The following is a 26,979-nucleotide window of genomic DNA, read 5'->3' as shown; positions in this document are numbered from 1 at the left end:
GCAGCATCATCGGGAGCCGAGGAGTTGCCGCTGCCCGGGCTGCGCTCGGCGCCGGAGCCGCGTCCCCACTGCAGGGGCAGCTGCCCAGGAGGGAACGGTCCCTGCCCCGGGTGCCCGTCAGGAACCCGCGCTGAGCTCTCGGGGCAGGTTTCTCCTCCTGCCCCCGACGCTGCCGGGGCCAGTCCTGGCTCAGTTCTCACCAGTGTCTCTCTCCCCTCCAGCTCCGCCGCCTCCCGCGCTCGCCCCGAGCGGCTCCGGGGAGCCCGGGCAGGCAGCGGGGAGCGGAGGCGTCGCTCCTGCCCGGCCCAGCGCGCCCATGTGAGCCCAGCCGGGGCCGGCACCGAGCCCTCCCGCAGCAAGATGCCCGAGTCCCAGCCGCTCTGAAGCGCCCAGGACGCTCCGCAGACGCCGGGACGGTCGCTGGAGGAGGCCGTCGGGGCAGCGGGCAGCGCTGGATTGATCGGGGCAGCATGGTGTCCTGGCGGAGGAGGTGGCAGGGGCCCGGCCTGGCCCGGCTCTGGGGCTTCTGCTGCCTGGTGCTGGGCTCCTGGAGGGCTTTGCTCGCCTGCCCGGCGCCTTGCACATGCAGCGCCTCGCGGATCTGGTGCAGCGAGCCCGCGCCGGGCATCGTGTCCTTCCCGGTCCTGGAGGGGAGCGCCGAGCGGGAGAACATCACCGACATGTGAGTAGCGCAGGGGCTGGGCACTGGCTGCTCCCGCGGGGAGAGCCCCGAGCTAGCGGAGGGGAACCTGCTGGGCACCGGGGATCTGGGCAGAAACGCGGAAGAAATCCTCCACCTGTCTCTCCAGTTCTAATTTTATTTAATTTTCGTTATATTATAATACTGTATTATGCTTGTGTATGTATATTCTCTCTTTCTGTGCATACACACACAGACAATACATGTGTGTATCAGAGAATTAATATAATTAATCGTTTTATTTTTTGTATGTGTATATGTCAATTTGCCTCCCTAGAGAGAGGGAGCGAGAGAGAGTGTATGGGTAAAGAGACTGAGAATCTCCTTAGTATGTAGATATGAGAGAACCACTTACATTTTGTATTGCTTGCCTCTAAGGCTTGCAGAAATGATGCTCACATTTTCCTTGCAGCATCTCTTTTGCAAGTCTCAACAGTAACCAATATTTTTAGTCATTTCGTTATGAGAAGGACACCAACAATAGGAAAGGAGGTTTTGCTTAAGGAAAGATTCTGAACGATCTGTAAGAGGAGAAGTTCTCTGCATTGAAAGGCACTTGCTCAGTTGGAAAATGTGATCGTGGGAAGCCTAAAAGCCTGGTATGATTTAATTTAGACTTGACTTCCCAGAGATATAATTTCGAAACCATTTAGATTATAAATCTTAATTGCCCTTGGTACAGTTTCCTGGGAATAAGTTAGATAATAAAGCAGTATAGTACACAGATAGTGCTGATTTTAGTACAAGGCCAATGTGTTATCAGAAAATTCTTCTCTGTCAGATTTTTCTTGAGAGAGGCAGTAATGTACATGTAGCTATCACTTTATCCTTCTTTTTTACAGATTGTTACAGATCAGTAAAGAATTACTACACTACACATATTCCACCTCTCTTCTAGACAATACATTAATTGGGGCCTCTATGTCCCAATTCTATATGTTCTTCCTATTCATGCAAACAGAAAATTTTGATGGGTCACTCTTTCCCCAATCAAAAATTTGACCATTTTGTTTTCTTTGCTTTTTTAAATGGAAGTAGCGCATTCTGACAGAGTAGAATGAGGACTGGCTCCTCACTGGATAGTATGTGTGTAAGCTCCTATTGCACATGCTCCTTTTCTGTAAGGTAGCGAGCAAAGATGCAATGTTGAGTCTGAATGTGAATGCAGAACCACACTCGTTTCCCCCTAGTTGTAAGCAAGTATTGTACCATGATATTATTTATGGGGCTTTGACAAGTGGGTGCAAGAGGTTTTTCAACTTCAGCCATTGTGAGCCAGACTGCAGTTGAGACCTATGTAGTAGTGGGTTGTGTTCCTGCTTGGGGCCTGATCCTGCATTCTATACTTTGGCAGGCTACCTTCTCACTGAAATGAATAGATGTTTTATCTGAGAAAGGACTGCATGATTAAGACTCAAGGATCCACATTTTGGATAATAGAATTGTAGAAGTTAGAGATGGAAAATACCTCTAAGGCTATCTTGTTCTGCTCATACCTACCCACTGATGTATTGTTCCCTACAGTATTTTTAGTGTACAAGGTACCATGATCTTTTTGCCAAAAACTACATGGAAATCTCTTGCTGTATTTGCCAGTGTGTGCATGGCAGAGGGAAGGGCTGGAGACATTCACTCCTAGTAATGCAGGGCCTACATTTTGTAGATCTATTTATTTTTGAATGCACGTAACAGAATTAAGTATTATTTCTAGGCTATGGCAGGAATGATCATTGCAGATGTTTGTTTAATATTCTGTAGGTTGCTTCTCCTGGGGAAAAAAAAATCCTTCCATGCCATGTACCATCACTCTACCATCTTCCCTATTATCAAATATCTTCAATGTAGCAATAACTTAGCAGTTTTTCCTCAGAATTTGAAATCCTCCATTTGAAAAGACAGAGAAAAGAACCCATGTGTAAATATATTTGGCAAGCTTGATCAACTTAAAATATATATTTTGCTGTTTAGATTTTAATTTCTATCAGTTGATTTTTTCCTTTCTGTATTTTTTCATCAGCATCATCATTTGTCTTTCCATATCTTTTCCATTTCCACTATATCACCTTGTGATGTTACATTTTGTTGTGATTGGGGATATAAAAATAACTTCAAATCACTGATTTCCCAGCATACTAGTGCACATATTTAAGATAGAAAACATTTAGACTGTTTTTTAACATCAAATCATGGACAGGCCTTAAGATGCAAACATAAATTAAAAACCAGACTACCATAGCTTTCCTATCATTTCCGTGTGGAAACTCAGCAAGCATTAAACATGCTAGGAATGCATCTTAATATGATATATTCATATAGTCAAAAAAGATAAAACATTTTGAAATGCTCCACAGCCTGCTGTATTTTAGGTAACAGGATATGATAATGGACTATACTACTCCACTCTATTCAGTAAACTTCAGGTCTGGTTCTGCACTCATATATGATAGCTTTACACTGGCATAACTCCATTGAATTACGGAAGTGTGACAGTAGAATTAGGCCTTTAGTTTCTGGTCATTCCCCTTTTTCTGAAAAACTTGACGCCAACTCTGCATTATTGCACACACCCAACTCTTATTTGGGTACAGATATTACAGTTTTTAGGCAAAACTCCCATTGACTTACAGGGAAGTTTGACTGAGCAAGGACTTTGTGACAGGGACATTTAGCCAGTGGGAATTTTGAGTGTGTAATAACTAAAGGGTTAGGTTTTATGTGAAATTACATTAGGTTAAACTCACCCAATTGCAGAGAGCTGGCTGAGGGCCCTGTGTATGACTTAATTCCTGTGGTGGGACTGTACAAGGTGGAGAATGGGGCAAGCTGTGGGTGGAACAACTGTGCATGGTGAACTCTTGGTTGGCTGCAAATAGGAAGGAGAGGGTTGTGGGGGGATAGCTGGGGCTGGGGCTAGAGGATCCACAAACACCCAGATACAGCAGCCTGAAATCCCAGCATAGAGTGCATAGATTTAGGGGGACTGGACTTTCTATTCCAGCCCATAGGCAAGTGACAGTTTAGAGGCAAATGCCATCTTCCCAGTCCCTACTTAATTCCTTACACAGTGCCTGATCCAAAGCCCACGGGAGTCAGTGGAAAGACCTCCATTGACTTCAATACACTTTTGATCAGGCCCACAAAGTCCAGGCTTTGTGAGGGGAGGGGTGAATTTCTTTCACCCTGTGTGTTCTGCATGATCATCTTCCATGTTGTTTCTTCCTCAGTGATTTGGGCACAAACACATATTTATATTTTAATGAATAAAATAGAAGTATTCTTCAGAATCTTTGCCTATAATTGGATTTGATTTTATCCTGTTACTTAGGGCACTGGCATGTGCTGGAAACATTCTGAAAAGCATGCAGCCACTCTGCTGTACCATAACAGAGTGTAACCTACTTGTGACATGATCGTTTCATAATATTGGTGTTACTGATAAAATAAACTCCAAAGTGAGACTCTGAATTAGAATCATAAAATCAGCCATTGCAGAGCTGCTGCTCACACTAAGAGCTAAGTAGCAAAAGCAGGAGAGAGCAAAATCCATATATTACAGGCACAATGGAACAGAAATATTTCATTGCAAAATCACTTGAGCTAAAATATCAATAGGATGGTAAATGAGCCTCTTAAGAGTTCTTAGATTTTTAAAGATCTAGTCTAATATTCTTCCTTTAGTAAAATATACAGTTAGGGTATCAGTGTATGTGGTTGTTCATAGCTCTTTCTATCAATATCTCCTTGCAATACAGCATGTTGCTGGCCTAGTTTAGCAGCTCTAAAGTCATGTCATTAACATGCTGATTTATGACTATTCAACTGTTTAAAATTAACTGGTGTATTTAAGAATGAAATACTTGCCAACAAAATAGTAGGTGAGTTTTCAACTCTTCCCATATAGAATACAGAGTGTATTGTGTGTACGTACATTTAAAAACCACAAAGTAAATTTCTGATGCAATTATATAAACCTCTCTAGGATTGTTAATAAAGAAGCACACTATGTAATTTACATAGTAAATAATTTAATACATCTTCTGAGTGTGTGTTGAAAAAAACCTACTTACATTAACATGAAGTACAGTTCATATTTTTGGTCTTTGTCATTTTGTATTTCTAGTCTCTTGCTGTAGATTACATATAATGTAAAATTGTCTTGAAGGATGCCCAACCCCACTCCCCTCCTTCCACCTTTGGCCCTATAGGATGCTATGGTTTAGCTGGAATTGAAGGTTCTTCCTGATGATTTGGAGACAGGAAGTAACTGGAGGTATCAGGTTGCATATTATTAGAGAGAGTATGGACGATAATGACACTCCTTAACATCCCAGGAGTTAAGAATTTAGCCATGATTCCATTGTAAAACCTGTGTTTGTAGGAGTTTCAGTATCTGTTTTTAATAGTTACCATGAGCTGAAAATTAGCATTTTCAAAAATATGTTTGCCTTTTAGGATATAGGAATTACCAAATTATTACAAGTTTAGTTTTTCTTGTGCAGGTTCCTCTTTGTTTCCCATGTAACCCTCATAAGCCCATTGTTTTAATCCTTGCCCTTCCAGTTAGTGAGAACTGGATGGAATTCCTTTGGAAACTTGGTCAATGCTGGCCCTTAAGAATGGGTTCCTATGAAGTGCTGAATGCTTCCAGAGAAGTGCTGCGTTCCAGAGCTCAGCACCCTCCAGAAAGCATTCAGCACTATGTAGGATTGGGCCTACAAAACATTATCTCTAATCCTGTAAATCCTTACTTGCCCAATAGTTTTATAAAGTCAGTGGGACTACATAAACTACTCATGTAAGTAAAAAGCTGCAGGACTGAGTCCTGCTTATGTTATCTCCACCACAATCCCAGTTCCTTTGCTCCTGAGGAGAAGATTAAGGCCAGGATGGAATTTAAACAGTCTTTTTTTCAGTCCAGTGTAGAACAGCAGCCCATTGGGCCAGCCCTCAATATCCAAAGGTTGATATTTTTCAGATAGCATGTGTTTTTTATCTGTATTATCTGGTAGTTTAAGGGGATGCTGTCAGGGAGTTTAGACCCCAAACTTGGGTTTTGTGAAAAATAATTTTACAAAACCTAAAGGTAATCAATTTTTTCCCTCTGAATTAATTCTCTAAAGTAACAGCGAAAGCTGCATATTTTGGATATCAGGTTTCCTCCTTCAGTGTTTGCAAACCAATCACTGCAGTATATGAGAACATGAGAACTTGGAAGTACAAATGACTAGTCTAATTTTATTGTCCTGCCATAGATAAGTGCAAAAAAGTAAAGAATACATGGAGAAAAAAAAAGAGATCAGTTTTAAAGATTCTTACTATTTTAATACTTTATTGATGTCAAAGAATTTTTTTTTATTCTGAAAGTGTTCCTTTAAAAAGTGAAATGTGCAGGTACAGTGTTCATTGTATGCATTAGTCATTACTTAAGAAGATTTGAAAAACACGAATATAACGGTTGAAAAATCACATGAATCTACTGCCTTGGAAACAGTGTCTCAGTCCTATGCACTTTTCACGTGAACTAAGTGCACAAAACAAATGAAAAAACTTAAATTCATATGTACAGATACTTTTTCACCTGATTTTTTATTATGGTGCTATGAAATCAGAATACAGATGTGAAAGGAGCCATATGAAGTAAACCATATTGTAAATATACATTTGCAATCTACGACACTTAGTATATCTAGAAAAATGACTCATTGCTAATCATGGATGTCAACAGGTACAGTTTCAGAGGGGTAGCCGTGTTAGTCTGAATCTGTAAAAAGCAACAGAGGGTCCTGTGGCACCTTTAAGACTAACAGAAGTATTGGGAGCATAAGCTTTCGTGGGTAAGAACCTCACTTCTTCAGATGCAAGAAGTGAGGTTCTTACCCACGAAAGCTTATGCTCCCAATACTTCTGTTAGTCTTAAAGGTGCCACAGGACCCTCTGTTGCTTTTAACAGGTACAGTTGAAACAGCTGAACATGCACATAAATTATGTTCAATACCTGATCATCTGCATCTGTTGCTGACATCTATTGTCACCAGTTGGTCCTTTTTCTAGTGTAGATCAATCCAGATGGTGATGTACCTCTGCTTTATAGATTCATAGATTCTAGGACTGGAAGGGACCTTAAGAGGTCATCGAGTCCAGGCCAAGCCCTCATGGCAGGACCAAATACAGTCTAGACCATCCCTGATAGACATTTATTTAACCTATTCTTAAATATCTGCAGAGATGGAGATTCTACAACCTCCCTAGGCAATTTATTCCAGTGTTAACCACCCTGGCAGGAACTTTTTCCTAATGTCCAACCTAAACCTCCCTCGCTGCTCCCTTGTCCAAGGCCTGAATAAACAAGTTATGCCCAGACATAAGTGGGGGTAGAATTCTCGCCCTGCAACCAGACCCACGGGTGCAAGACTCCTGTGAAGCAAATCTGTGTTACTACAGTCTATAGTCTGTGGAGCTCAGATCTGCAAGGTGCTAATAACTCTGGCCCTGATCCAGCAAAGTACTTAAGCATATCCTTAACTTTAAGGAGCTGCATGGTTACAGATTCTCTCTCCACTGAAGTTAGCAGCAAAACTTCTAGTGACTTCAATGGGACAAGTATTTGGCCCAGTGTATAGAGCAGGTGTTCTCAACCTTTTTCTTTCTGAGGCCCCCCCCAACATCCTATTAAAAACTCCACAGCCCACTTGTGCCACAACTGTTTTTCTGCATATAAAAGCTATGACCAGTGTCAGGGGATACCAAGCAGAACAACTACTGGAGCCCCATGCCACAGGGGGCCCCATGAAGCTCAGTTGCTCAGGCTTCAGCTTTAGCCCTGGTTGGCAGGACGTGAGGCCCTGGGCCTCATCCCCATGCAGTGGGGCTTCGGCTTTCTGCCCTGGGTGCCAGCAAGTCTAATGTCGGCCCTGCTTGGCAGACCCCCTGAAACCTGCTTGTGGCACCCCAGGGGTCCCCGGACTCCTGGTTGAGAACCACTGGTATAGAGCATATGTGCGGCAACATATTGGCTGAGCAGAATGAACTAAGGATGAAAGGAAGAAGCCTGATCGCTAAATTTCCTGGCTTTTCTGAGTTTAGCAGGGAAGAGATCTTGTCAAGGGTTTTGGGCCCAGAATTCGGCTAACTTTTTAAAGTTCTTTTTTAACTCTGACCTTTTTTTTTTTAATCTGAAGATTAAAAATGTAGTGACAACATAAAATGAATTTAAATGAATATCAAATTAAGTATCAGAAGGGGTACTGCATCAATTGCTTTATTTATTTTCATATTAATTTTCGTAAGGGCCTGACCCAGTGGGAGGACTCCCGTTGACTTCAATGAGCATTGGATTGAATCCTGCATTTTCCTGTTTATCTGTAGCTACTGCAGATTCTGAAGTGCTGTAGAATGCAAGGGTCTTGTAGAAGAAGTTAGGTCAGTTTTGCTGTGGCGTACATGGGCCTTGGATAACAACATGAAACACAAGACACTATCACTATGAATTAAAAGGTTGGAGGATCAGGACAACTTATTCTGATTTTCTGGAAGGGATAAGTCTGGATAAATGTTTAGCTGCCTAATTCAGGTTCCAAACACACCCCGACACAGGGCTAGTCTACACTACAGTGCTACATCAACACAGCTGCACTGATGCAGCTGCATTGCTGTAGCATGTTTGGTGAAGATGCGCTGTGCCAATGGAAGACCTCCCGCCAGCATATTTACTTCAACTCAGTGAGAAGCGTAAGTTATGTTGGCAGGAAAACATCTCCTGCTGACATAGCGCCAGTGTGGACAGTGTGAAACTTGCATTGCTTGGGGGAGGAAGGAGCCTTTTTTCACACCCCTGAGCGAGGTAAGTTAGATTGGCGTAAACCTACCCAATGTGAACGCTGTCAGATCTTTAGGTAAGAGCCTTTTCTCCCTAAGGAAGTGTGTGGATGCTGCAGTCCTTATGTGCTTTCAAATAACAATTCATTTGGTTATTGCACTCTCTAGGAGGTGGCATGTTCCTGTGCACATTCTGCTTTGTGCTCACCTGTTCCTATACATTGAGGCAGATCATCCTGTAAGGCAGCAGAATGTGACAGAACACTGCCTTTGATGTGGCAAATTGAAGGTGCTTTCAGCGCTCTGTGAAGTAGGAAAGAGGCAGGAATCTCAAACAGGGGGAGAGAAAGGGTATGTTTACACAGCAGCTGGGAACGTGCTGTGGCAGCCAGACACCCACTAGCGCTGCTGGTGCTAGTGTGCTAAAGGTAGCAGTGAAAAGGGAAGATTGCTAAGGTTTGTATGGGACAATCTGTCAGAGGGTTCTGACTGAATTATTTTTGGCCAAGTTTGCAAAAGCCTTACGATCAACTTGGTGGCTTTTATAAGTCTCTCTGTAGTGCAATAATTTTTGAACTTTGAATCTGATCAATTCCAGAATTTCTGGTGATGTTCTAGGCATCAATGGCTAGAACCCTACTGACTTTGAGGAAAACTGAAAAACCAAAAGAGGGAGATTGGGGAAGAGCCTGCCACCTGATTAACATAAATAGATCAATAGATCAAACAGCTGGTTGATGGCATCCATTAACACTTTCCAGTATAACAATATCCCTGCTCCTCTCTGCCTGTCCTCCCAATAGAGTTTAACTTCTTGACACCCTGAATGATTTATCTTGTGGGGATGAGGGTGGAAAGGGGAGAACGGGAAGGTATAGGGGGAATAGGGTGACCAGATGTCCCGATTTTATAGGGACAGTCCCGATTTTTAGGTCTTTTTCTTATATAGGATCCTATTACCCCCCACCCCGTGTCCCAATTTTTCACACTTGCTGTCTGGTTACCCTAGGGGGGAACTGGGGAATTGAGGCAGACACACAGCCTCTGGTGCGTGAAGGAGGGAGACAGACTGGGGAACTGGAGACAGTACAGGCAGGGTGGGGAAGGAGGATACACAGAGGTCCTAGAATCAGGGGAAATGGGGGAGGAGAGACAGCCTCTGGTGTGGGGGAAGGGAGTAATGGGGGTGCATGGAGAGCCCCTGGTTGTGGCGGAATGGGGAACCATGGCGTGGGAGGAGGGGGATAAGCAGGGCACACAGAACCCCTGCCATAGGGGTGGGGATAATGTTGGACCCTGGAATGGGAGGATGGGGGAATGGAAAGCACACAAACCCTGGTGGGGGTGGAGATTGGGGGACCTTGATATAGGGATAAGGGGGAACACAGAGCCCCTGGCATGGGAGAAAGGTGGGATGGAAGAGAGAATGGGGGGCACACAGAGCTGCTGGCATGAGGGGAGAATGGGGAACTCAGGTACTGGAGGTGGAGAGACTAGGGGGCACATATAGAACCCCTGGCAGGGGGAGATTGGCAAGTGGTGGTGGAGGTTTGGGGGGCACAAAAACCCCTATCTCAGGGTGAGGGGGAAAATGGGGGGCACACAAGTCCCAGGTGTGAGGGAGGGAATGGGGGAAGTTGCAGGTAGTCTCTGAAATAGAGGGGGATGGGAAGGTGGTCCACAGGGAGCTTGGGAGGGGATGGAGGGAGACAGAAGAACCCTGTGTGTACAATGAGTTCAGCCTATACAAGCTGTGAAGTATGTGATCCCTAGTATAAAAATTAGTTTGAGAAAATTAATGAGCACATACTGACCCCGATCCTGCAAATGCACATGCTTATTTTTACTACCGTGAATAGCCTTTTTGACTTCAGTGGGACTACTCATTGTAGCAAAATTAAGCACGTGTGTTTGCAAGATTAAGCTCAATGTAAATATCTGTTTAATACAACATAGGGTGTATGTATTTAAAAAGCTGTGAAAGTCCTCTAGGTTAGATCCCATTGTTGGGTTACAAATATATGGAGACAGCTTGAGTTTGCACTGGGGTTTGCAAGCTCTGAAGTGGAAAATCTTTGGGCTTGATAGGACTTGGTTTTCTCATAGCTGAACCTCATTCAAATCAGGGGGCATGTTACAGGTTCAGAGGGTTCTAAGAGAATTCTCTGGAGACAGAAGTTATATGAGTGGCTGTCCTGTTGCAATCAAGCCCTGCTTCTTCTGGGGGCCTGGTGGCTGGTATAGCTGTAGAATGGGCATCACCTCTCCCAGGAACCAGTGCTGCCCTTCAGTAGGGTGAATCCTCCTTGCTAGCACCGATATGCTTCTGGGGAGAGAGAAAAGTATACTCTCCTGCCACCTACAAGGGTGGCTGCAGGGCTAAATATGTCTAGTTGTACCTTTTAAAAGTCGCTTTATTCTAAATATGCTGCAGTGTCAGTTATTCTCTGCTGTTGGTTTTACCTTTTCGTTCACAGAGGGACTCGATCCTGTTCTTACTAATTGCAAAGCTACACCAACATTAAAGACTGCCATCTTGAATGAATGAAAATGACAAAGTTCCTCAGGTTTTAATTTCTGTCTACAGCATCCATTTTTAAACGATGTATTTACTTACATAACAGTGGCCGCTCCTTCTGGTGCCTCAAAGGATGCTTGGAAATATTGTAACTATTTTTATTGCTGAACTCTTTTTACTATGTTTTTGTCATATGCTGCCTCCTGAAAAGCAGAAAAGCTTCAGAAGAGCAAGAAAAGGTGACAGAAACGCTGCACCAAGTGTGCAGTATGTTTAAATGCCTCAAATATAAGGTTCTGGTTGCCAGCAGTGTGCCACATCATGAGAATTACCAATGCTTTTCTATTCTAATTGATGGGGAAAGGATGGCCCTGGGGTTTTAAGGTATGGAATGTAGGGCAGGAATTTTGGGTTCAGCTCCTGGTTCTACAACACACTTCTGGTGTGACTCTAGGCAAATGACTTCATTTCTCTGTACATCAGTTCCCCATCTGTAGAATGGGGAGAGAAATAACTTTCTGACATCACAGATGTGCTGTGAAACTAAATTCATTAGTGATTGGGAGGTGCTCAGATTCTAGTGATTGTTTATAAGTAGATAGTTTAATGTGGTGTAATTGATACTGTTTAGATAAATTATAGTTGATGTGTTGTATTATTATTTAATGTTTGGCTTGTAGCGATTAACTGAAGTGCAATGTTAGTTTTGGTCAGTGTGGAGTGCCAAACTGGAGGGGGAAGAGGTGCTGAGAGCAGAGGATGACAGAGAGCTTGATTTTCGGGCGAAGTGGCAACATGCAATCCCATTCCTCAGCTTCTACAATCAGTACTGTATTAGTGTTGCTCTTGCTTATTAAGGTACTTTTTGTTATGTGCCATGTTAATCCTCTAACTCTTTATGTTAAACCTCACTTATTTGAAGGAGACAGAAAAAATAAACTCTGCGACTTCATTCTTGTTTTGACTTTGTCCTTGTCCACCAAACTCAGGAAGATGAAGTACCCATTGCCTCACAAGGTCAGAAAACCCTGGCTTAACCTATTCCATATGCTAGCGAGCAGGTAGAAAGCCAATAGTACAAAACTATTTTAGGTCAAGTGACCCTGTCTCTGAACTGCAGTTTGGTAATCCAAGGGTGTAATTATATATTTTCCAGTGTTTTATTTGTTTTATTACCATATCTAAAGACAGACTGTACAATATTTTGAAATCCATCTATTTGTTATTGTTTATTTGATTTAGAATGAATTATGACCGCATGCCTGGCACTGCACAGGACACAACTGGCAGTACCTAGCCTACAACCCGTAAAATCTAGAAGAAAGTTAAAACACACTGGGTGACCCAGAGGAAGAAGTAACTGCATAAAATTAATGTTATATTCTTAATCAGGTTCCTGGGCTTAGTTTTGTGGTGTAGCTGCATGGGAGAGTGATACATGTTGCCTCACTCCTGTTTGCTTTTTTATGACTAAGGCCTAGATCCTACAATTTATTCCATTCGCAGTCAGTGGGACTCTGTGCATTCACATAGAATAGGTTTGGGGCTCAACTCTAGTGGTTATTCACAAAAGTTCAGAAAGGTTATTTTAGCTCCTTTTCCACCTTTGTCACACATTTTTGTATCCCTCTTAGTCCTCAGCAAAAGTTGCTGTCAGGAAAATAGGCATCAGGGTGTTTATTTTTTAAAAAATTGAAGTTAGACTTCAACCCATTTGTTGATAACCATTCAATTTAAAGCCGCTCTTTCACCTATTTTAAATGCAACTATTTTATTTATTAAAATGAAAACAAGTTGCAGGCAATAGATCTGGGGCAACATACTGCCCTCAGGATCCCACATATATCTGAGAACATAATTTAGATCATGTTGCTTAATACTACCATACAGCCAGACCCTGGAAATGGGTGCACAGCCAGAGCCATTAGGCTGTATCCTCAGGCTACATCCTCACTGCGGGGGGGGAGGGGGGGAGGGTGTTGTCGATTTAAGATACGCAAATTCAGCTACGCTATTCGTGTAGCTGAATTGGACGTATCGGAGCCGACTTACCCGGCTGTGAGGACGTCGGCAAATCGACCTCCGCGGCTCCCCCGTCGCCGGCGCTTACTCCTACCTCCGCTGGTGGAGTACAAGCATTGATTCGGGGATCAATTGTCACGTCCCGACGAGACACGATAATTCGATTCCCGAGAGATCAATTTCTACCCGCCGATTCAGGCGGGTAGTGTAGACGTAGCCTTAGAGTAGTGCCATTGGGACAGATTCCTTAGCCCTGAGCTATGGTAGCTGTTACTGCCACAACAATCTACCATTAGTTCTAGCAGTAGCTCTACATATTTCTATGCCTGTCACAGCCCTTGCTATCTGATGAGATTTCATAGGTTGGGGGTAGCTATCATTCACTAATTTTGAAGATAAAATAACTGAGAGCTTGTACAAGGTCACTACCCGTAGGCTGAGTTGGGACTGGAACCCAAAGGTCTAATAGAGTCAAGTCTCTTCCTGTTTGTTACACAGTCTTTCAGAAGGAGTATGTCAAATTAGGTGCTTGTGTAACCAAAACTAACTGTGTGTGGTTCTGTGTCACCCTCTAGCAACTAATCACATTTAGAGGTTAATAACTCTTCTACTACTTCTGTGATAAGAGAGTCTGTTCTTTAGTTCAAGCAACAGAAACTCATGCTTTTACCTCCAGAAGTTCAATCCCCTGCAGATAACCCAAACAGAGGAGGTATTACATATGGTGGTGCTGTCTGTAACCACTAGGCCACAATCTACTTCCAGGGCCAGGAACAGAGAAGCCAAGAATCCTGATGCCCAATGCACTGTGCTGTCTTACAAATATTTGTGTGACCCACTCACAATGTGTGGTGTGTCTCCTTCTGTGGAGTGGTCCACATATAACGTAACAGCATGTCTTACCTTACTGGTTACTCCTATAACTGAAATAGGTTGGTTTGTGCTATGGATTTGAAGGATGTGTGTGCAAACCCTCTTAATACTAAGAGTTAGGATAAGGACACTGACATCATTCTGGGAGTGATTTTATACTGCAAAATATTTGTATGTAAAAACGAATTTAGATGTGCTAGTATTTGTTTTTTGTTATTATAGCATTTTTATTATTTGTAACTGCCTAATAGTAGTGGTCCCTTTAAGAACAGGATGTGACAGATTTAGTTTGTGTGTGACTGACAGCATTGTGTGGGAGATTTTGCCTGTGCATCCAAGAGAGTGCAAGATCCTGTCTGTGCAAGCTCAGAAAGATCAGAATGTTATTAAATAAACTCTCCAAAAAGTAAGCCTCATTACTGAAAATATAACATTAGCACTTTTGGGAGACAAGATGCCTCTGGGCATTGTTAATGAGCTATAGAGCCTTTCATCTGAAGGTCACCAATTTGAATCCAGCCCTACTCAGCCAGGATTAAAAGTTGTTCCCATCTAATGGCTTGTCTACACAACAGACTTTTGCTGACACAAGTTATATCAGCATAAAGCCAATACAATTACTATATTGCTTGTGCATATGCATACTTGGCTTCTTGCATCAACATTGTGTGTACTGACCACAAGCATGGGGGGCGGCATGTCTATGGCTCAGCACTAGATCAACTCTTGACCTCCCTGGACTTTTGATATGCCTGATGTAGTTCCTTTGCTTTCACAGAGCACTGCTACTGGTCCCTGTTGTACCCCTTCTCCTGCATCCCCTATGCAATCTGCTCATAGAGGTCCATGTTTCTATGGCTGGTCTGTAGCTGTGCTTACACAGCATCTTTTCCCCATGGGCCCAGGAGATCCAATATCTCCTGCCTGCTCCAAGCCAGAGTGCATATGGAGTGTGTAGCCAGCATGGTCAGCTGGGCAGTTGCACACAACAGTGGAGAGCTGCGAGGTGTGCTCACCAAGATGGATAATTAAGGCATTTCAAAAAGTTGCAGGATTTTAAAGGTGGGGGGGTAGGGCTTCTGGTCTCCATGACCCTTGAGCAGTGGAGTTCACAACTGTGACTAGACCGGTCAGTGTTGGGTATTGGTGATAGCTGCTGGAGGACTGTTAGGGTCGACATAGGTAATGCATTGTCTACATTTGCACTATGTCAACATTGGCTGTGGCTCAATGCTGCTTGGGGAGATGGCATTACTGTGTCAGCGTAATGGAAAGCTTACATCAGTGGGAGACAGACAAATTTAAGTGTAGATACATGCACAACTAGGTGGACACAAGGCAGCTTACGTCTACCTAACTTTGTTGTGTAGACCAGGACAAAGAGATGTTTGGTAGACCCTCAGTGAGGTGACATGGTGGCTCCTATATCACAAACTAACTTCTGTGTTTTGCACTACCCTGTAAGCTTTACAGGTCATGGGCAGTCTCTTGCTATGCGTTTGTACAGAGTCGAGCACAATGGGGCCCCAATCTCAGCTGGGTCCTCTAGTGAGAGCTCCTGTAATAGGGACCAAACTCACTGTACTCACTAAACATTTGTCAAGTTGACAATGCTGTAAAGCTGCCACACCCACAATGGGGACGAGCAGGGGGAGTTCAAATATCAGAAGACAGACCAAACTACATGGTTTAATTTTTTTTTTTTTTTTTTTTTTAAAGCCTCATGATTTTTAGGTCAGTCTCATGATTTTGGCGGGGTTTCTGACTCATGACTTTTGAACTTCTGGGGTAGGCAGTATTGTGTATGCACAATAAAATCCCATTGTTTTTCTTAGGGTTTTCTTTTATTTATTTAGATTAATACAGCACATAAATCATGCCAGTCCAGGGTCTAGGGCACCTTTGTCCTATATTAATAATACAAGCCGACTAATGCAGACAGAAATAGAGCATCTTGCCAAAACCAAGATGTGGGGGTGAAATAACCCTGCCAGCCAGAGATACCAACTGTAAGTACATATATCTCAATTCCTCTAGAAAAGACTGGGAAAAGGGATTAGACATGCAGTAGGCTCTGATGGTTAACAGACCTGGGCTATGTTGGACCCATGGGGTACCACTGTCCATGGGGAGGAGAGTGAGTTCCAAAGTTCAGGTGTCTTAGATGAAGATGTACAAATACACAAAGTTCTTTTTTGTTCTGTAATGTTCATAATCTATCCTTTTGTAAATGGTATCAGCAAATAGTGAGAGTGCTCTGTAGGCGAAGCTTCCTAATAAGAGATTTGCCAAAAATCTTAAAAATTTAGATATAAACAATAGCATGTTTGAATATTTTGTCCATAATGTATTACAGTATTTTATGGCAGAATTGGTTGACTCCTAATATTAAGGCTTTATCACATTTCACTGATTGTAGCCTTAGTTTTTTAAAATAGCTTACTGGAATTTTCAGAATTTTACTATGTACTCTGTGCAAATATGCTAACCTGATAATAGACAGGGATACATGGGAAGAGTATCTAGATAAGAATCTCATCTATCTAAGGGCTTGTCTATGCGACACCTTAATGCGCACCAGCAGGGATGTAAATTCTAACGCATTTTAGTGTGTTGTGCACTAACTGGTATCTGTGGACCTGGCTGGTGCACACTGAAAGTTCCCTAGTGTTCATTAATGTAGTTCCATTTCAAACAGTACTACATCAACATGCACTAAGGCACATATAGTGCATGCCACCAGGATCCACGTGGCCAGTTAGTGCACGACACACTGGTACCCATTAGAATTTACACCCCTGCTAGTACACATGAAGGGCACTGTATAGACAAGTGTTTAGGGTTATGTACCAGTGCCCATTACACCACAAAGTAAAGTAGATTGGCTATAGCAAAATCCATAGTGGGCTTCTTTGAGCCTCTGGCTTTTCTCCCTTTTGAGATTGTAGAAAGTCCTTCTGGCGGTTAATGGTTTTGTTTCTTGAGATATGGGGTGGTCAGTGTGGTGAATTCTAGTTCTGTTGGTACCACTGCTGTCAATTAGAAGACACTCATAGAAATACATTACAGCAGGATCAAGTCTGTATATTTGTAGAGGACCTGCTATCTGTCTGTCTGTCTATGTATTTAGACTGTGATAAGTGTCATGGTATTGGAGCATCTTCCATGGGTTATATCTAATTAGGAGTCTGATCCTACACCTAGAGATTCCCTGTTTGAGTAAGGGTTGCATTATTGGGCCCTAGATGCATAGCTGTCCCTAGGGTACGGTGAATTGGGGTGACCGCTCTGGGCCCCTCGCTTTGGGGGGCCTTGCAGACTGGTGTGATTGGCCGGCGTGGTCGGTCCCGGAAGTGACGAGTTGGTCCTGGAAGTGATGGATTCATCACTTCCGCCCTGTCCCCCCTCCCCCCCAAAGGGACGGCCCTGCTGAAAGTTTTGATAGACAAGGTTCATACAAATATTTTCTTCGTTTTCAATCCATGTGAGTTCACACCCCCTTAGTCTTGTTTTTGAGTCCTGGCTTCAAAGGAGCTCAAAATGCAACTCATTTGAAACTGCCAAGTTTCATCTGGTGTGTCACATCTGCATATTTTGCATGATTTTCAAACGTACTCATAAATCAGCCCAGGTTTGCTTAAAAGGTTCATAAATGTTAGCAAACCTTCTGATGAACCTTGTCTGACATTTGAGTTTGTAACAAAATACAACATTGGGGAGCTTTGCATGGTTTAACATTTCATACATATCTAGTGCTAATGCATTCTTCTAGCACAGACTAGAAACATATTTGACCTGCCAGTCTATGATGAGGTTCATCTAGTCTAGTTCAAGGTCTGGAGTGCTCTGCTCTTCTCCCCAAAGGACTGGACAAAAAATAACCTGTGGTGAAAGTTCCCCTGAAGCCCAGAAACTTGTCACTGACTGTTCACCAGGGAATGTTTATTCATTTTGTTTTCAAAACTTCCCCCAGCAGTATGAACCAAAGCTTGCTGTTCTTTTTTCTTTATTTCTTTCTTTAGTGTTAGGAAAAGAAAGGTATTTTCTGGCAGCAGAAATACTACTGGAGCTGAATTACAGTATTATTCCCTTGTATCTAAGTAGTTAATATTAGTACACTTCTGGTTTTTAACAATATCCTTGCAGCTCCAAACAGAGGGGTGTAATTTAAATTATATTTGTCCAGAGAAAATGGAGTAAATCAAATAAATTAAGGGGACATGCTTCAGCTAACCAAATGTTTTCAGACTTAGGAAAGGAATATGAACATGTCACATTTGAAAATTTAGAATGAATCCTTTTTTTTCTGAACTATTCAAATGCAAAAGAATCCAAATTGTTTTAAAGACTGAAAAATATATTGTTTTCATGCTCACATAATTTAGACATGGTTCTGCTGATTTTCTGCAGTTTTTCCCAAATGTTTCACCTTTGTGCTGAGCAGAAGTAGAATATGCTCCTGTTCAAAAGGAAAATCTTTGAAAAAGTTATATGTGTTTGAACATAAGATTTAAAATGGGCTTGCAATAGTGAGATATGAGTATGTGATGTTATACAATTTGAATTGTGTTGAGGTGAACAACTTGATGTGGATTGAAATATAAAATCAGTATGAAATGCGATTCTGAATGTCTTTATCAGAATTAATAGGCCTCACAATGGCCATGGGGAGATGAAATTAGAGGTCTGGAAACAACTATTGTTAACTGATGAATCATTCAAGTAGGAGAGATTTGGTTGTAGTGTGATCCAAGGAACAGTATTGCTGACTGCTGAGGATTCAATTTGGAGCTGTAATTGGTATATGTGTTCTGATTGGTTAATATCTTTCCAAATCTCAATATTGTTATACTGTGCTGCAGTGTACAGTGGGATCTTCTGACTTATCACATGACTTCAGCCAGTCATGGAGTATGGATATTTTTCTTGTATGTTGCACTAAAAAATGTTCATTTAAGAGAAAGGGTGAGTATTCTTAAGGCCAGGCAAGCACATTACATTTCTCAGCATCGCCCACTGAAAGTCAGAGCTTTTAGGAATATTAATGTATAATGATAAGTAGCATCAAGGTAGAGTACTTGTGAAGATGGTAAAAATAGTTTCCAGTCAGATAAGAGCTTTTATCTCAAACCTCTCTCTGGCTTAAACAAAGGATTATCTTATTCACTTCCCCTCCTAGTATATGTGCTACAGTAGCCGTATCTCTGTCTTTCTCTCAGCTATGAAATAGCTTTAAAGATTTAATCAAATAAAGTGTTAAGCAAAAGATAAAATGGGTAGTAAGAGGACACAACCTGTTTGTGGTAAGCTACAACTGTCCATTTCCTTTCCGTAGGGCTTCGTAACACTACGATTTGCCTTTCTATGATGACCTGTGTTAAGGGTGTTGTGTAAAAAGAGGCTGTACTGCAGTGGTTGCTTTGAGAGGAATTCTGGTTAACGCAGCCTGAATTTGTCCTGGGGCTCCGACATCATGCATGCAGTTGTGGCAACTCCTCCACTCCTTTCAGTTCAGGCGGCTGGTGCAGAGGGGTAGCGCCATAGCCCAGCCCTCTTGGAAAAGCTAGCACCAGCACTGGGATGATGAAGTGGCTTGACCTTCTCCAGAGGCACAATTATTGCTATTACCATAGTACCTAGGAGCCCTAGTCCTAGACCAGGACCCATCATCCTAGGTGTTGTACAAACACAGAACAAAGACTGTCCCTGCCCCGGAGCTTACAGTCTAACTTGGCGTGAGTGGGCTCCTTTTGACCTCATACTACTCATCGAACCTGAAATTTGTCCCCTCATTTCAAGGGTGCTGGAACAATTTGTATAGTAGGGGTGCTGAAAGCCATTGAACCAAACTGTAAACCTCTGTGTATGACAGAAACCACTTCAATTCAGGGAGTGCGGCAGGACCCCCAGCATCACTAATTCCAGCAGCCATGCCTCATTTTGTTCTGTAAAGGAACAAAACTGTTAGATTATACTGTTGATTTTATGTATTGTGCATTTAAGACCAGATCTTTGGCTGGTGTAAAGGATTCACTTCAATGGATTTACACATGCTGATTTACACGTGCTGATTAAGTTCCAGTTATCAGAGTGTTATCCCACATTCTCATAGTGGGAGGTGCTGATGGAATAAATAAATGCTTTTATGATTCGAATTGGAATGGCTGATCTTTATGGTGTGTTATGTGGTATTGTAGAGTATGTAAGTGTATGTAGCAACTACAACGTTGTTGCAGGCTTGATCTTCAGCTAAAATTGGTTGCCCCATCTCTCTTACCCTGATTCTATGTCCTTTCTGGTTCCGCCTTCCATGCCCCTGCATATTTCTTCCTAAATTCCTGTCCCTTGATATTTCTCTCCAGTCTTCTCCCAGTCTAACTATGGTACTAATTATTGATTGAACACTGACCACATAGTGGGGGATGAGGCTCTGAAACCTCACAGCCATATTCACTACACCTAGAACTGAGCAGCAGGTTGTGATGTTTTGCTCAGGCCACGCAGAACTGTGAGCCACTGTGTTACTGCTCTGCCTCACCAAGAAAGAGCTTTGCTGCTGCTAAGCTGTGTGTCAGCTCTCTGGCACACCAGTTCATCTGCCTTGCCAGCAAACTCTTCAGGCCTCTGCCAGTCTAATCCTTGCCCATGCTGGTAACAATCAGTGAACCCCAATCCCCCAAGTTCCCTCTCACTGGACACTCACAGAAGTTATTAATTTCACTGCCTCCAAAAAGACAGAGCACATGGCAACCTGTTAGGTTAGCTGAAGACTTACACTTCTCTTCCATATAACAGCACTGAGAAATGTTCTTGTAATAAAACAATAAGTTTTATTAACAAACAGAGGTTTAAATGATTTCAAATAAGAGTGAAAGAGAGATGAAAGGTTACAAAGACAGCAAAATGTGCTGTCTAGTGACTAAAACTTATGTTAGCAAGTTACAATCTTTGTCTAAGCAAGTTTCTCATCTACAGTCAGTTCTCAGAGACTTCCACCACCTGGGTTGAAAGACCCACTTTTCTCAGTTTTCAAGACCTCTTTTCTCCCTCAGGTGAGGATGCCAAAAAGACTTTCTGTTTCTGCCTGTGTTTCTCAAAGTCCATTGTCTCTGTTTCAAGAGCCAGAGGGTACAGCTTCCATCCCCCATCGTGGTTGTTAAGTGGTCATTTCCCCCATTTTCTAGTTTGATGGCTTTGTTTACCTTATATGTAAATGTACTTTCATTGTTTCTGGCCTTGCCTTGCTCAATTTACATTGGAGACACAGTCAAGCAGGTGAAACAACATTCCTTTGTCTAGGACAGCTGGGATTATGCACTGCTTGTCAACCATATTTTAAGAACATATTTTCCAGCACACATCTACTATTCTTTATACACCACCATACACACCTCCCACAATAATACTATCCATTTGCATATAACGCATTACATGCTGCCTTTTAGATACAGATCATGACTATAGTATGTTGAGGCAATGAGTGTGTCAGATCTGATGTGAGTTAAAGTATAGTGTGCCCTCTGCCAGTTGGCATTGAGGGGCTTCCAAGGTCACACAGGTAGAGGAAGATTCTGAATGACATCCCCTGTCATGCTTGAATACAGTTTCACAGAGAATGGGAAGATCTGCCTGATGGCTCTCAAATGGGAGGATTTCATTATCCATCATCTTTAATATGTTATTCATTGTTTTTGGATTGGCCCTTAATGAGTTTCAAGAGTTTAAATCAGATTGGTTTATAAAATCCATGGGATAACAAGGTTATGTAAGGAACTCTGTATTCTTTTATTATTTTACAATGGCTTCACTGTATTACTCTTATCCCAAGAAATCCTGCAGAGCCATCACTGTCATTTGATGCTCATATCTGCTACATTGGTGACACATAAAGAGGTTCCTGGGGCATAGTGGTGTTGGCTGATGCTTTTGATCTATCATGATGCTTTCTCCTTTTGTTGTGTTATATTCAGCTGGGGCTCATCATATGCATAATACAACCAAGAATGATTAGTTTGTTTTGTCTTCCAATTGTAGTATGGTGTAAATAAATCTCCAGCTAAGGGGCAGGGAGAAAAACAGCTTAATGAGTGATGATGTTAAATGTATCCAGTATTAAAAACTAGGGCCAGACTCTACTTGTGCACAATTTACACCAGTTGAGGGTTTGGCCTTCTTGTTATGCAAAAGAAATGAGCCAGGTTTCAGAGAAAGTGGCATTATAAAGAAATTTTGTTTATTATCTGCTCAGTGTGAAGACCTCCCTCTCGGTGCAAGATTGTTTCCCCTGAGTAAAAATTAAATGTTCTGCAACAAGGCAGCCAGTTAAATACTTAGGAAGGTGGCAAGAAGTATTTAGCTCTGCAGACACAAGAACCATGACTCCGTGTTGACTGAAGTTGGTCAGAAACCTTCATCACCTTTTATATTTCATCTATAAACAGTGCCTGAGACAATCTAAATAACAAGAACAGGTAATGAAGCAGCTTTCTTCACTTGTTTTCTCTGTCTTGTTTTTTCTATAGTTACATCGCAAACCAGCGGAAATTAGAAAGCATCAATAACAATGAAGTTGGACTTTATGTTGGACTGAAAAATCTGTGAGTATCTGACTTATTATTTTTGTTTAACATTAATAGTTGTAGTTTCTCTTACAATTGGGATTTATAGGCCCCAGTCAATGAGCAGGGCGCAGTACAAATATTAATTAAAAAAAGACAGTCATTGCCCCAAAGAGGTTACAATTTAATTAATTACAAATGATCTAGATTAATTGTAATCCCAAATCTTATTCTAACCATTATTATTATTTACTAATCAATTTTATTTTAACTGACCAACACTAACAATTTTAACATTATATGTTTTCACAGAACCGTGGTGGATTCAGGCTTAAAGTTTGTGTCCCGTCAGGCATTTCTGAAAAACACCAACCTGCAGTACATGTGAGTCAGAACAGCTCATGTCTTGTAAGACAGAACTGCCCAGAGCTGGTTACTTCCCTTCCCTTTCTTCTCTATATTCTCCTGGTATAAAGTGTTTTAAAAAGGGAGGTGTATAAAGATCTTTTGCTAATAACTTTGGCATGAAAGTGGAACTGTATTATAAGCAACGGGTGCAGGGGCAACCTGTTAATTTTGTTGTGCTGGATCATTTCCGCTTTGGACTTGGCAAAGGATGAGTAGTCTGGAGTCCTCTGTGAAAACAACTCAGAAAAATGACCAGCTCAGTTTCTTCTGTTTTTGTTGGTTTGCTTACATGTCCCTGAAGAAGATAGGTGCCTCTCAGTTTGGGCTTGTCTACCCAGTGTGTTAGTCTGCACTAAAGGGGTGTAAATTCTAGTCCACACCAGCATGTCACGCACTAACTGGCCCATGGGGATCCTGCTGTGGTTCACTAAAAGTTCCCTGGTGAACATTAATGTAATACTGTTTGGGACCATGTTAACACACACTAAGGGTTTTTTAGCACATGTCAGCAGGGTCCACATGGACCAGTTAGTGTGCGATATGCTGGTGAGTAGAATTTACACCCCCCCACTGCAGATCTATGCACAGTGTAGACAAGCCCTTTGAGAAGCATAGAGCTGAACTCACTCCTACTTCTCACATTTAGGATTGTGGTCCCAATTCCGCAAGGTGCTGAAATGAGCAGCGGGGATTTAGTACATTGCATGAACTCTAGTTCAGCAAAGCATTCAAGTAAGTGCTTAAGTCTATCACTATTCAGCAAAGCTCTTAAGCACCTTCTTAACTTTAGGCATGTGTATGAATGAATCAATGAGACTTAAACACAGGTATTAAGTTAAGCAGTTGCTTGATTGAGTGCTTTGTGTAATAGAGATGGATTGCTGAACTGGGGCCAGGACTAGGTGCTGTTATACTACAATAAATTCCCTTTCTGCAATTTTGCTTTCCAAGAAAAATATGTCATAGGAGGATAAAATTAATAGTCATTTAATCAAAAACCTATGATATCTCAATTTACTGGTAGCAGTAGTAGGCTGTTGCCCCTTATGTGTCCAAACTATGAGAGGGAGAATTAACACACGTTTTACAGGCATGTTAAATTATTTCATCTAGTCATTAATAAAGCAAATGTCTTTGACCAGAGCCATACCAATGCATAACCATAGAAATACCATATAAAGTAAGAGCTACTAGCTGGGCATATACTTGCTTTTCCTGTGACAACTGGTCATTAAATTATGATTTCCTTCTGAGCAGTGATACAAGAGGGATTAGTAATCTTGCCAAACATGTAAAAAGCCTGGGTAAGACTAGAAACGATTACTTAGTGCCACTTGGTATATTTACAATAGATGAGCCAAAGTGACAGAGCAATTTGCATGAAGGTAGTTCTGCCTAGGCCTTTGGATTTATTATTTCTGTAGAAAAACTCATTTGTTTATTCTTTACACGATTTCTTAATGAGTTTAAAAAATCTTCCCAAAGAGCCTGTTGCTTCAATGTCTGGGACCATTGAAATCAGTGGCAGTGCTCCTAGGATACTGGGAACAGGATGGACCCTGAGATGTGGTCTGGGCAATGAAAATTGTGAAAAACTGAAATCAGTCACATTTAATTAATAGTAACCTTCTCAGCAAAAGACTAAGAAAAATCTTACATTTCATTTTAAAGCAAAAGTTTATGTCTAGCCATTTGGAGTTTATGGGATTTTTTTTTACATATAAATATTCTTATGAAGATTAATGTTAATTGTATGAACTTAATTTTGCTAATAGAAATATTATGGCTGTAATCCTCTCACAGGAGAAATCTTTTAATGCAGTCACAAGGCTTCATTAAAAAATAAACACTGTATTCTTACAACATAAATAATAATAGCATATAATAATATCAGATGCTAATGAATCTACTAACACAGCTATTCAAATGCTTTTTGGCATCAACTTAATTTCTGGGCCAAACCTCTGTAGCCAAAATGCCTTTCCACAACTGATGTATGATGATTAAGGTTCAGTAATAATGTAAACAAAAGAAAGTGAAATGCTGCAATAGATATCACTTAAATGTAATTAATAGCCTTGCTAGTTTAATTCTGGTATTCTCATTGACCTTAGACTCAAATTACTCAACAATCACCTTTAAAAGCTATTAAACAGTGCTGTTGTAGCAATGCTGTAATTTATAAACTCAGCAGCAGTAACAATTTTTTTAATAGACCTGTTTAATGCACTTCCTTTATATTAATACCTTTAACTGTAGGAATAAAGGTCACAAGTAGTGAATATTTCCTAAAACATTAAAAAGCCATTGTCATGTACCAAGAATTTACATAATTGTATACAGTTTATATATTCAAATCTACTTTGGTATTTTTAGTGTGCTATCACCATGGTATCCGAGTGCTGTGGACTTGACTAGATTAAGAAAAGAGACCTACATTAGCTATATATCTAATCCTGACCTAACTACAGCCTTTTTCCTTTTCCCTGTTGTGTAAATACAGGCTAACACCTTTTATCTCGATATAACTGGTTGAGATTGGCCTCAGGCTCCTCGCTAAAGTCGACCTTGAACAGCTAAATCAAGGTTAACAGTATCTTGTATCTACAGTAGGAAACACTTGTGGTTAGGTTGGGATTAGCTAACACATGTTTAGTAACAGGGACTGGGGAGTTGATCTGATTTTTTTTTAATCACAGTGTAAATGTTTAGTACAAGGGTTTTTTTTGTGTTTTTGTGATCAGATGAGAAACGGATCGGAAGTAGAGTGCATGAAACAGGTTTAACACTCCTTTTGCCTCCCCTCCTTCATCTTCTCTTCACTTCTCAAGCTGTTGAGCACAGCTTGGCTGTAGCTCAGGATCTAGGCCCTTAACTCTAAGTTAACAAAGTCTTATGTGTGTATATACTTATTATTGTGGATGCTAGCTGTAATCATTCTTTACTATGATATTGAACTGAGGAGCTAACTTTTAATTACCCTCCCAGAAAAAAATAACTGCATCTTTACCAACCATCTAGTAACCCTGGTCTATGTCTATTCACTTACTGTGGATTGAAGGGCCCAAAGTAGAGATTTTAGTAATCAATATAAAGTGCTCAGTTTATGAAAAATATATATAACAATAAATGTATTGACATAATATAGTTCAAGATGATATATATAACATAGGACTCAAGAATTTCAATTGAATTACATGTCAGTTTGAAAACTCTGAAGGCCCTTAACTGCATAGAAGAAAAGACTAGTCATAAAGCCCTAAATGTGTCAGCCCATAACCAGGAATGAAGTTGAGCTTTTTTGTTATTGTTTTCTATAAATACAGTGAGCCTCATTCTGATCTTATGTGCACTGGCATAAGTCAGAAGTAACTCCATTGGAGCTACTTGGCTGATGTAAGTGAAAGGAGGGTCAGGCCCATGGAGTTTCTTATCATTTTTCAAAATTGTGTTTCATAAAGGTGGGGTAATCACAGGTGCTCCTGTGAGTCATTTACATAGTCATTTACACCTGTGCAAAGTGACAGTTCGGTAAGGTAGCATGTTACACCCCCTTTTCACAGGTGTAAATGGCTATGTAAGGTGCAAGGCAATGGAGGATCAGGCCCACTGATTTGAATGAGTAAGTACTATTCATATAGGCATGGATTGCAGTACTGGGCCCTAAAGCACTGGGTCACCTAACCTCCAGCCTCTAACACAGAGTTTGTCTAGCTCATGGAAAGAAGTTAAGGTTAGGTCAGGGTTAGCGAACATGTGGTACCTAATTCTTACTTACCCACAACATCTTCCCTGTTGTAGATGCAAGTTACACCTTTAACCTTGATTTATCTGGGCAAGGTCAAATCTAGGGAGGGCTAAGGCAGACCTTGATCAGTTCAACCAAGATTAAAGGTGTAACTACATAAATCCCTGGTTTAAGTGCAAATTTCAATGCAACATTAACTATGGAGTCCCTCTCGTGCCTTCGTAATACCGTATAAAATGCATGTGGTATTTTGGCTCATAATACTAATTTGCACTGGGCTGTTGGCAGTGTTACAGTTTACTGCTGCTCTCTATACCGTTAACTAGTGCATTGATAG

General features: G+C 41.5%; 1 protein-coding gene across 5 annotated transcripts in view; it reads left to right on the top strand.

Annotated features, from left to right (window-relative positions):
• Positions 1–227: 227 nt before the first annotated feature.
• NTRK2 (neurotrophic receptor tyrosine kinase 2) overlaps positions 228–26,979 on the top strand; it is a 270,677-nt gene continuing 243,925 nt past the window's right edge. For 3 of the 5 annotated variants that reach the window (XM_042854541.2, XM_065599437.1, XM_042854543.2), the window contains exons 1-3: positions 228–682; positions 22,451–22,525; positions 22,799–22,870. In XM_042854541.2, the coding sequence (XP_042710475.1) occupies positions 471–682; positions 22,451–22,525; positions 22,799–22,870 (359 nt within the window). In that variant the 5' untranslated portion in view covers positions 228–470. The remainder of the gene's footprint in view (positions 683–22,450; positions 22,526–22,798; positions 22,871–26,979) is intronic. The other 2 variants (XM_005311872.4, XM_042854542.2) reach the window with 2 other exon arrangements.

Source organism: Chrysemys picta, chromosome 6 (genome assembly GCF_011386835.1).
Source record: "Chrysemys picta bellii isolate R12L10 chromosome 6, ASM1138683v2, whole genome shotgun sequence".
NCBI classification, from domain to species: Eukaryota; Metazoa; Chordata; order Testudines; family Emydidae; genus Chrysemys; species Chrysemys picta.
Note: the sequence above shows the minus strand (reverse complement) of the source record. Positions and strands in the feature narration are given on the sequence as shown.